The sequence below is a fragment of the Aythya marila genome (genome assembly GCF_965140915.1).
Source record: "Aythya marila genome assembly, chromosome: 25".
Classification (NCBI taxonomy): domain Eukaryota; kingdom Metazoa; phylum Chordata; class Aves; order Anseriformes; family Anatidae; genus Aythya; species Aythya marila.
Genome location: NC_139066.1, coordinates 4,789,626 through 4,801,962, shown reverse-complemented (window position 1 = coordinate 4,801,962; position 12,337 = coordinate 4,789,626). Strand labels below are relative to the sequence as shown.

The window sequence follows — 12,337 nt, the reverse complement described above, 5'->3', positions numbered from 1 at the left end:
TGGAGCCAGGCTTTCAGAAGCTCATCACAGGTATCTGCAGCTAAAATCCAGTCCTAAAGGAACTCTAAAACATCTGGAAAGTCGTTCAGGTGGAGAAGAAGAGTATTTGATAACATGAAGAAAATAACCATGTTGTAAGCAATGCACAGGAAACTAAGTGGGTTTTATTACATATTATGTATTCTTGTTTTGAAGGCAATATAGCAGAAAATCAAAGGTTTTTGTAAGTAGCAAACATTTATATACTTTACTGAAATGGTGACCTTGGCCTATGTGTATTTATTTAACTTGTCTTCAGCTTAGCTAGGTCCTATGAAAGGCAAATACACGTTAACAGTTGAGTTACTACAGTAGGCGGGGAGAGGGATTTGAAGTTTCTTCCGCTTTATTGGTTAAAAGGCACCTGGAGCTTGAAGGAAAAGAAAAATCAAACTACTTAATCAAAACAGTTAAATTGCTTTCACGAATCAACTCTCTGCCAAAACTGAACGTACAATCTATGGAGCACTTCTGTTACAGAATGGAAGAGTTAGTGAGAGAGAGACCCAGGCAAACTGGAAAAAAATGTAGCTGTGCTTCTCTAATTACGTCTGTCTCTTTTTTTTTCTCCTTGGATTCCCAAGAGAAAACAAAATTAAAAGATCAAAATGTTTTTGGTTCTGACCTAAGATAACATTCTTTATTATGTGTATGTGCATCAAATATGAAAACCATGTTACTTTTATTGCGTATGCAAACATACACAGTGGGAAAAGAATGCAGTTTATGTTCCCAAACCGAAGGCCCCCAGCCCGCTTCCTCAGCGCGTCTGAACACAGCCTCAGAGGAGCCTGACGTGTGAAACTCTGCTTTGAAAACTTAGAGGTCCCCCAGTACGTTCCATGAGCTCATTCAGCTGTTATGACATGTATGCCACTAGCTTCTCCTGCTGTCACTCCAGCTCTTACTGGGGTAGAAATTAGAGAAATAACCAGGCACTGCTATGCAAACGTAAAAAAGTAAAATAAAAATAAAGAAAGGGGAAAGACATCCAGCAGGAGTAGAGCGAGAGTCTGTACAATTCAGAGCATCAAACGCTGTTGCTTCTCATGGTCAGGTACAGGATTTCCTTATGGAAGTTAGCTTGTGCATTTATGAGGTGAAACAAATTCAAAAAGCTGATGTCCTCTTCATCACGATCCCCTACGAGTACAAACAGAAACAGTCAAGAATGGTCAGTGAAACTAAATGGCTTCTTTGAAGCCAAATCTTACTCCTTCAGTGTTTTAAACAGAGGCTGAATCAGCAACTTCTGCTTAGATTTACAAGGCATCAGCTACTGCACCTGATGGTAGGACAGCTGTGGAATAACACAGGGGACTCTCTCCAAAATTCCTTCATCAGTTTGTCCAAAGATGGACAAGACCAATTGTGCATTAAGACAAAAATCTGTCCTAACTGAGCTGTACAGATTGCCAGCGTAATCAGTCATGAGTTCTTATCAGGGCTGACAAGCTGTGGACAGGGAGCAACTGCAGCTCATTGAGTTGAACAGGCTGGCTGGCAGCTGCTCAAAGCCTGTGTTTAGAGCAGCCTGAAAGGGCTCAGGCCCCGTGCTCTGGTGGGATGGATTTTTAAAGGACTGTTGGTTTCACCATCTGTGGCTGTAGGATTCTCTTAGTTTGAGTCTCTGCAACTCATCCCCACCCCAAGTGTATCTACCTGTTTTAGCAGTTGTGGGTGAGTGTTCATGCTGGCTGCCTGCACGTTCATTTCTAAAAATAGTGCCTGCCTTGAAACTGCACCAGGGGATGCTTTTAGCATCCCTTGGAAAAATGCACACTGTGATTAAGGTGACAAGAGCAGATAAAACAAACGCCTTTCCTGATTACAGTAATTGATTGATTGCTATGTGATGTCAAAAACTTCAAGCGCTCCAGTATCATTCTACTTGGAATGATAGGGATGGAGGGCAGGCTGTTATGCCACATCAGCTGTGTTGCTTGATGTCTTGGCCAGTGCTAACTCCTGACTAAAGTCCTGCAGGCTTACCGGACAGTACTGCCTGTAGCATGTCCATGATCATATGAGCAAAGGCATTCTCCACGCTCTGCAGGAAGTTGTTTCTCTCCCCTGGAGTGCTGAAAACTTTGCAGACCTTCTGCATCATTTTTACTGCCCAGTCCATGCAGTACAGATCCTTCTCACAGACCTGACACACACCAGAAATGTTAGAACATGCTCTTTGTGATGAGTATGACAATTTAAAAGACAAGATTAAATCTCAGAATTAACTATTGATTCTAATGAACGACTGAATTTGTTGCAGGCATGCCATGGAAAATTAAGGCTTGTTTTGAGGACATTCAGGTTGTTTTTTATTGTTGGCATGCTAATGGAGGAACTTCTCAGCCTTTTGCTAGTGGTACTTCTCCTCGGGAGTAGGCTTGCTACCTTGCAGAGATGTGTTGGAGAGGGTGAAAGAGAATGAAGACTCTTGCTTGACTAGTCATGGTTTGTAGGAATAGATAGGGACACAGTTTTCAAGTCTAAGGAAGCAAATCAGGGTGTAGAAAGACAAAAGGCCCTGCTCAGTAGTACTCACCAAAGCCAGGAAGACCACAAGTCTGGCTAACTCAAATGCTCTCCCATTCACAGCTTTGCTGGCCATGAAAGTGAAGCAGATGTTGTTTCCACTCAGAATAAGAAGCCGAGCATTGTTCTCCATGAGCCACTCCCGGGGAACAACTTTGCAATAAAATAGAGAGAATTTTATTAATCTTTTTTTTTTTTTTTTTTTTTTTTTAAATTACTATTTTTTAAAAAGGAAGGAGTGCCATTAAAAACCATTCTGGAAGATGTGAATTTATAAATTATTGGCTTTGGTAGCTAACCAGAATTTGTGAGGAGATACTTTCTGAAAGACAGAGCGATGAAGTTACACAAGCAATTCTTACTAGTGCTACAGTTAGAGCTCTTCACAATAGCTTCTGTGATATGATCTCACCCAAAACAAACTTTCAGTGCAAACGTTAACATTGTTCTGTAGAATTTCAATTAGAACAAATATTGTTTGCCTTACCCAGCCTGGGCAATGTTTCCTTCATAATGGTTACACAAGATTTGAATTTTAAGGTTCTTCATAGATTCTTAAAATACTTCACAAGGGGGAAAGCCTGAATTTACAACCAGTGCTGGGTTTCTTTCTTCCCCAGCTACTGCCTGACTTCCAAGTGTAATGACTTTTCCAGTCACACCTCAGCTACTGTAAGGAATATTGCAGTCAGTTTCCCAAGGCACCCGTGTGTCTGAAACACAATTATTGCCAGATTTGGAGGACATGAGCATATAATCCTATGGATTAATGATAAAGGCAAAAACACACCTGACAGCTCATCCACAAGACTGATAACATCGTCTGCTGTCCATTCTCTAGCTTCTGTATCATACAGCAGTTTAATTGCATCTGCTAGACCTTTCAGACTGGTCTCATCTGTTGGTCCTTCTATCATTTTCTGCCAAACCACATGTCCTGAGCAATATTAATCACAACTGCTATTAAGTGACAAAGTAATATTTTTAAGCAAGGAAGGTGCTAAACTGGGCCTTAAAGCAGAGTCAGGGGAGGGGAATTCAGGTAACATAACTCAGCCTTTGTGACAGTGAGATTCTTTTCCATCTGTCATTTAATAGGGACAGTAGTTGCAGCACGAAACACAGAGTGATTTAAAGAAACCTTGGTTTAACAGTTAAGTGAGAAAGGTGCTTTTATTGGGAGAAGCAGACACTGCTTTGAGGTGCTTTCAAGCTAACTTTACCCTAAATGCAGGAGAATAGAGGAAGAGAGGTGCCATTTCTTCACTTGAATTGTAACTTTATTTATTTTTTGGTATATGAGTGTATATATATGTGTGTGTGCACACAGAGAGGATATATATCTTAAGCATACATATATATATGCACACGCATATTTGTCAGGTCTGGTTAACCAGCAGTATTTTTTTCTAGGCAATACAATTACAGGTTATTTGCATAAAGTCCAGTATTCAGAAATGCTGCATCCTACAGGGAAATCTCATTCTCAAGGAACAAACTTTGAAAATGAATCCCTGAAGCTACTCACCGTCAAGAGAGGACACTGGCCCAAAGATGATATACAACAGGCGAGCTTGGTTAACCATTGGCCATGGCTTTAAAATACGAGTCAACCAAAATGCAGAATCACTTCGATGAATCCAGTGGTTCAACAAGACACTACGACAGAATAACCTTACCCGCAGCTCCAGCTTTCGGGCACTTCCTGGGGAAAAAGAATGTAGATATAGCTCCATTAAGCCTTGTACAACACAGATAAACATTTTATAGGAAGAGAGAGAAGGGATTTCTTAAGGCTGCCCAAGAACATCTGAGGGGTTCATAAAATTCTCAGCTGTTACTTCCTGAGTTTGGCTCTTTTGAATACATTGCAGTAATTCAGGCCATAGATTCTGTCAATGCACCCCCTGGTACCTTTCTGCAGCATCTCATGTATGCATTCAAGGGTTCTCAGCTGTGTTTTTTCGGTTACTCTGATCTTTTCTCTTTGATGGCATCAGTAAGTGGCAATAGGAGGAAGTGTGTGAATGGCCAAGTATAAAGTGTTGCACAGAAATGCCTGGTTCTGTGCTAGCTAACTTAATTTATTGAGAGGCATGTGCCACATCACTGTAGTATTTCAGAAATATTAAACCTAACTTTTTACTGCATTTCTATCTTTTTTTGCTTTCCCATTGATTCACTGGCAGTGTTGTACAGCAGGAGACATTCCAGTCCATGTTGCTGTTCTCTCTCTATATAACTTATGCACTGGTTTGATAATGGAATAATAAGATTTAAAACAAAACACAAGATCTCAAGAAAACTTTCTTCACTATAGGATATGTGTCAAAGGCAGAAGCACTTAGCTTTGCTTCTGGTGGGGGAAAAAAATGTATTTATCTATATGAAAGCAAAGCATTTACTTTAAAAGGGCCACTTTCTGCATAATGCTGGAGCTAACAACATACGTATGAGTCAGGAAAGCAGCAGTATTAAAAGGCTCAGCTGAACTAAAATGTTCTCAAATCTAGATGCATCTTGTTTGCAGTAATCAAGCTCCATTTTCTGCCTTCTCCATGACAGTGCAGTTTGATTTTGTAAGACCTTTGTCTGCTTTGATGATTACCTGGTTTGCTGCTGACAACTGTCTGTACTTTACGGGGTAAATTGCTCAGCTCACAGAGGAAGTTAAAAACCCGGTGACACTCCAGTTCATCCCAGCCTGCTGTTAGGATCTGAAAATTACAAAAGAAAGGTGGAAAATAGATGGATTGAGCCATAGATTTAGATCACAATGCAATTTCTCATATTAGATAAATTAAATCTGTCCTACAATTTATCAGAAGAATAGAAAGGGAAGATGGCATACCTAGAGTGTGGCTGCCAGCACAGCATCTCCCTGATGAGTGTAGGGAAACCATTATCTGCTACAGGGGTGCTGTACGTTGTACCAGAGGTCGTACTTAAGAATCAAAAGCCTCTAACAGTGTTCCACATTCAGGCTCAAGATCTTATTTTTTGAATCTTATGTGGAAAAGTACATGATAGTATTTGCTACGAAGACAAATGTCCTGGCACAAGTAATTGTCTTATCCTTTACTTTTAAACTAAGTGATCTCTCCTCTTGGTTTGTGAATTTGAAGCTGTGCAATAAAATGCGCCCCTTCTCCAATGTCTTCTTAGATAATAAATCACTAATCAAAATCCAGACTGCTTGGTAGTGAAATCCAGACCAAGGAATTCTCCAGAGTCAAATCAGCAACTTTAACAACCACAAAGGAAATTCAGAGAACTGAGTGAATAAATACCCCTTCCCCCCTCCCCAAACCTTAAAACAGTCTTCTGAATATATTGCAAAACCACAAATTAATTTATAAAACTACTTTAATTTTCTTTTATATTTGTGATACTTGCCTTCTCTCCAGAAAGATACCATACCTGTAAAAATACCCCGTAGCACTGTAATCCTAAACAATGCAAAGGACTTGGACAGCCGTTAAGTTTAAAGCAGGAAACCTATAAGCACAGAATATTAGTAACTTACTGTAACTGACCATAAGGAAATTCCTGAGACTGAAGATACTCAGTACTCCTTGTGTACATCAATACTGATCGTGGGCATTCAGAATGAGTCCCTTCTCTTGTTCTATAAGGCAACGTGTTCAGTACGTATGTGAGAGTTTAGCTTTAATTTCAAAATCAGGGTCAAATGGGTGGCCAAAAGGTGTCTAAGAAGAGCAATGCTATTTGCAGGAGATTTAGATTTCTATGCAGAGCTGGGCTCTTCCACCACAATATTTCTAGTTATCCGCAAATGAAGATAAGTTAACATCTGATCTTGGAATATGAGGTGGAAAATATTTTGGGGAAGAAGTGAGATCTTTTATTAGTCCAGCTGAGACATTTGGGGACAGCAGATTTGGGGCTAAGATTGATGTAACAAATCACCTCCAACTCTCCTCCCCACCCCAGATTTTCATCCTCCATCAGTTCCCTGATGTAACTCACCATGTAGCACCACAAATAACCTGTTGAGCTCAACTGAGACGGGGGAAGAGGGACAGATCTGTTATAGAGTGGCAGAAGGGGATGTAGGAACTGCTTAAATCAGCATTGCTTCTCAGAAAAAAATCCCAGAACAGCCTCATGTTCAATATGCTGGTTTAGGCTTTATTATTATTATTATTATTATTATTATTATTATTATTATTATTATTATTATTATTATTATTAAGAGACTGATTTCTAATCAATGAATTCATTATACTGTGTTAATAAACTCCAGCAAAGGGACAGTAAAAGACAATTCCACTAAAAATTACCTTATAGAAATGCAAGTGGCAGTTCAAAGCTCTAGTGAAAGGAATGTGAACTTACTTCTGAGAGTATCTTGTGTATATACTTTAGCCTATCTTTTGTAGGTAATAGAAGTGTGCATCTTTTAAGCAACAATCCTGTGAACAAAACGAACACACACACAACTATGAGTACACATACACGGCACATACACTTCTGAATTACCTTAAGCATTCACATCACGTGCACGTGATGCATTTCTCACCACTGAGAAGAAGATGCTGAGGCAAAAAGAGCAGCACGTAACAGTAAGCTGCGCTTTGTAGAAGAGATGTATGCTTTGTAGCAGGGATACCTTTGACAAAAGGAATGCTGTCAGGAAGTATGTAAGCTTCCTACAGCATGGCTTGTTTGTTATGTTGTCTTAGTGTCCCTATTAGTCACAACTAATCCCTATTAAAATAACTATATTGCTTTTAGAGTTACAGCTGTTAAAAATACTGGAAATAAATGTTGCTTGTTGCACCTCTTTTAACAGTCCCCCAGGGAAATCCGCTTTTCCTTTACATCATGGAAAGCTGAGCTTCCAAAATTTTTTCAACATAACCACATGCTCTAAAAAGCAAATATTCTAAACTCTGTTAATGTAAAACATAGCTAAGAGGTAAAATTATTTTCCTATACAGGGCTGAAATGGTATGTGTTTAGGACGTCAAAGTCTGGAGTTCATTATAGTGTGGAACAGCTGTTTGTTAAGAAGCGTTTTTTTTCTAAACTATTACAAAAATGGGTTAACAGCTTGCTCTTCAAAAACTTCTACCAGGATAATGTATAGAGAGAGCTTGTTAATTAATCAAACAAATCCACAGAAAAGCTGCTACTTTTCTTCCTGAACTGTCAGTCTCTGCAGAAATACACGACTTCTCCAATGTCAAAAAGTGCTTTATACATTTACCGTGGTTCTAAATTGACTCTTTCCTTAGAAGTGTGTTCACATTCTTCCATGACAGACATAATTTATTTATCAGCCTAGGACATGGTCCAAAGCTCAGTAAAGTCAGTTTTCTGTTGACTAGGTTAGACTTTGGAGAGAACTCCCTGAAGAACAGTTGAAACTGTTAAGACAATGCCGTTGCAAGTAGGAATACAGACATCAGTTTGGGGAAAAAAATATGCTGAGTTAAAAGGGTTGAGCAAAATGTACTGCCCCTGGTTTTATAGAGCAAAATCCCCTCTGTGCTGAAGGTCAGTGCCACAATCAGTTATAACTCAAGTCCATTTTAAACAATGACTGAAATTTTGACCCCATTTCAAGTAATGGAAGATTTTACCATGCACTAGAGTGCAGCCAGACTCCTCTAAGTTTAAGTGAGATTTATGTATTACATAGACTCTGTGCAGACTCTCTGAACAGGAATGACTTTTTCCCATTGAGTCCAGTCTTTCCTGCTTTAAAGTAAATATTGATTTTGTAACTGATCTCTTAAGGAAAACATTTTCTTGAGCCTTCCACTGATGAGATAGATATTGCCAATGATCTATATATTCTAAATATGTCATGTTTTTTATTACTAGGCCTACTACAGTGATGGGTTCACACTTATATTTAAATAACAAGTTATCATTTCATATGTGGTTACTACAACGACCGAATCAACTTAGATTTTTTTAAAAACAGTTTCAAAGTATCAGGTTTAATTTTAAAAACAAAACAAATGCTAAAATTATTTTAAGATAGCCCAAAACCTACATGGATTGCTTATAAGATGTCTTTATAGTCTGAATGACTGCAACAGTATTCCTCTACTTTGTGTATACCTTTATTTAATGTCAAGTTCAAACCATAATTCTACCTATAATTCTGCATCTAACCATGGCACCATTTTATTTCCCTGTCAAATAAACTCAGCGTTTTTTAATCAGCTAGATAACAGTTAATTGATATGGATCAAATTAGGGTTTAATTTAGTTTCTGATTGATTAATGCTTATTGTGAGTGGGTGAAAAAAACTTCAGCCTTCTAGAAAGAATGTTCCTTTTCTGAGTGATGGGCTGAATGAGTTAGAATCAGTCTTTTAAAAATTAGTAAAAAGCAGAAAGCAATCAATTTTGAATATGAAGATGTACAGTGTTCTTCATTACCACCAACCCTAAGCTATTGTGCTCTGTGTTTCTATTATGTTGTGCCAAAAGAGGTCTGAAAGAGAACAATTGAATCTTTCCGTCCAGAAGGAGTTATACCATGACAGCCAAAGCACAGGCATTTCCACATAAGCAAGGAGTGAGAGGAGAATGTGCTCTCCATGCCCATTTCAGCATTTGAACTCTGATACATGGCTGCCAAGGGGAATGCTGATCAGTGACAACTGTGATAACATTTTCATGATGAGCATGCTTCTTTTCTAAGAAGCGGAATGTGATCTGCAATACATCTCCAGTAGGCTATCAGGTTTTCTGATGGAAATGGTTGTTGGTCATTTTAGAGCTAGACTGCATTTAAGTACTGCAGCTACATTTCCCAGACTGAGGAATGCAAGCTAGTCCAAAGTGATACATGAAGGCAGTCTGAACAGCCAAATTCCTTAGCTAGCGTGGGGCCTGGGAGTCTTGGTTTCTGCTGCAGTTTCCAGTTGTGGTGTCCAAATAAACTAAATTTGGAAAAACCTACTACTGAGAACTGATCCAGTTCCTCTGCTCAAACCCTGCTTTCCATTTACTATGAAAAAAAATAATAAACATGGATGAGGCAGAACGTACATTATTTTCTGCAAAACTAAAAGGTTTTGGAGTCATTTCAAGCAATACCACTCCCCTCCGATTTAATTGTATTTGAGTAGGCTGTTTGACAGGGGGAGGAACTTTAATCTTAGAGGGAGCTGCACAAATGTTTTGGGCCATATCCTCAGCATTTTACCAAGCAATGCATATAACAGAAGAAACCTTTTAACCAAGTTTGGTTCTCCTGTAATTGTTACCATTTGCATTAAAGGATCACCTAGGGATTTGTAGTGCTCTAATATATAGGATCCTTCTCTCTTGCCAGGTAGCTCAATGTTATGAAAGTCTTGCAGTAACAGCCTTCGGTTTCCTGATGGGGTTGAGATGTAAGTAATAAGGCGGTTGCTGATGGTTTTTGACACCATGCACAGCATGCTGATGTCCTTCACTGAAAAAGCAAAATTCAGTATGCATGTAAATTTTTACTGCAAGAAACATGCTGATTAGTAGTCAACAGCTTTATCTTACTTCAGAAATAGGTCAAGAAATAGTAACAATAATAAAGTATTACTGTTTATCTCCTTTGCCAGCAGACGGTGAAAATTATAAATGTATAGGTCTAAGGAATACTTTTCACATAATAGGCAAAAAGAACTTCACATAGTCTGCAATTATAAATTATTTTTTGGTCATGTGGTTCTTCATACATAAAAAATCAGAGAATAAGTCACATAAAATGACTCTCCTATCTAAAAGGTAAAACATTTAAAATAATAATGTATTTTTCTAAATGGAAAACTTTTATGGTAATTTTCAGATATTGGAAACAATACCCTTCTTACTAGATTCTCACCTGAGAAATAATTCAATAGCATTTGAGAGATTTCTAGTGGACTTATTATATTCTCACCTGAGAGATAATTCAATAGCATTTGAAATATCTCTAATGGCAATGTTTTAAAATATCCAAGTGTTGACAGAGATTGGGGATCTGTATCCATGATGTCGCAGTGCTGTCTGGAGTGACGGTTACTGCGTCTGTATTTCTGGTTAGGAATCAAGGTGTAGCTGGTCCTTGCAGTGGATGTCATTGTTCTGTTAGTGTCTTCAGTTCATTCTGGAGAGAAAATAGAGAGAGAAACTTTTTCCTGCAGGACCTAACATGGCTTAATTTCATATAACAACTACGTGTGTGATATACAAATGATACAACATCGTCATCTCAAAAAATTCAGTGACACAAGTTTTCCCCAAATGAAGGTCTGAAAAGTAAAGAGTTTTAAAAGAACAATAAATATGTTTTTATTATTTACCTTCTGGTTTCTGAGTCTCTAGAGTAGGTACACTTCACGTTGTCAAACAACAATAAGACTCAGTACATCTTAAAAAAATTAACTGGGATTTTTCACACTATTTTTTGATTCCAGCAGCTGAGGCTTCAGGGAAAATGCCAAAGAGAATGAGTGCTGCAGTATAATTACAAGAGCTGGCAGCACTGGTAGTAACACAACTGGAATCTGTCCAAGCTGCACTACAACATCTCTGTTACTATCAGCGGGAAATACACTCGGAGAATAGACCTCATTGTTTCTAAGATTAAAAATTTACAAAAATTACAGAAAACAAGTTCCAAACATCCTTCATATTTATTGCTAAAGCATGCAAGCCAGGCCTCTCTAATATGCCACTGAACAAAATCGCCACATCCACAATAGAAGCACTGTTTAAACCGACAACTGGAAGAATATGGGGCATTTCCTCACCCATGTCACAAACTGGTTTGGCTGACTGGTGCTTGTGCACTGTATAAAGCACGTTCCTTACACTGAAATGTTAGAAAGTTGTACTTTGGAGGAAGCATTTTTAGTTTAGGTATGTTATTATTCTAGCTAGCTATGGAAGTTTATACTTTAAACTTTCCCAATGCTCATGAGCAAATGCGACTGCTCCTAGAATGACTGTTTCGTTTGGCTTTTATGCTACTTAAGCAAGAGACAGAAAATTGATGTAACCTTCAAGAATCCTTTAAGAACTTTCCAGAAATCACCCATAGATAAACACGCAGTTATATGAAAAAAAAAAAAAAATAATATTTATCTTTTAAAAGCAAAGAAAGCGCAGTCTGAAAGTCAGTGAAAGTTTTATACATACAACTGTGGATTCAAAACAACTTAAATTCCAGGTCTTGTGTAAAATATGCAAAGTAGCACCAGTCCTGTATAGAAACAGGGCACCACTAAATTTTGTTCAAGATAGGCTAAATCTGCTACCTACTTCTGATTCTCACTTTAGAAATAAATTGTAATCCTGTGTTACTTTCTTACTCTGCTTCCCTTACTGTCTTTAAGAGGACTATACTACAAGAATTTATGGCATCTTTAAGTGTTTTCTGAAAAGCTTGCCTTGGGTCTGCATGGTGTGTGAGGGGGGAGGGAATACTTCAACACAAGGGAAGTTTTCAGAAGTAATCAGCCAATTCCAGTCTGTTTCTATTCAACTCGACCGAAGTTGGATTGACTACCATTATTGTAACTTAGAGCAGGGCTAGATAAAATTAATGTAAATAAAAATGAGTACAAGCAGGAAGTTTCATAGGCCAAAGCTTAGAGACTTTACTGAAAGCTCCCATTTGCTTCCTCTCTGACTTAATGTGTTTTTTATTTCTCAGGGAGTTCAGCCAGAACAGTGCAATGGACTGTGCACCTCCATCTGCTGCTGGGACACCACTTGTTTAGAGAACTGCTTAATCGAGACTGGAAATTGAAAG

The 12,337-nt window shown here is 38.4% G+C and overlaps 1 protein-coding gene across 1 annotated transcript; it reads right to left on the bottom strand.

Moving 5' to 3' along the window:
• Positions 1–1,069: 1,069 nt before the first annotated feature.
• On the bottom strand, positions 1,070–10,661 carry FBXO47 (F-box protein 47; the record flags this gene model as incomplete). The annotated part of the gene is made up of 10 exons (XM_082778997.1): positions 1,070–1,182; positions 2,032–2,191; positions 2,585–2,727; positions 3,365–3,511; positions 4,103–4,279; positions 5,183–5,291; positions 5,995–6,072; positions 6,934–7,010; positions 9,848–10,018; positions 10,481–10,661. The coding sequence occupies 10 exons, from the start codon at positions 10,659–10,661 to the stop codon at positions 1,070–1,072; spliced, it is 1,356 nt and encodes a 451-aa protein (XP_082635123.1).
• Between the last annotated feature and the right edge of the window lie 1,676 nt (positions 10,662–12,337).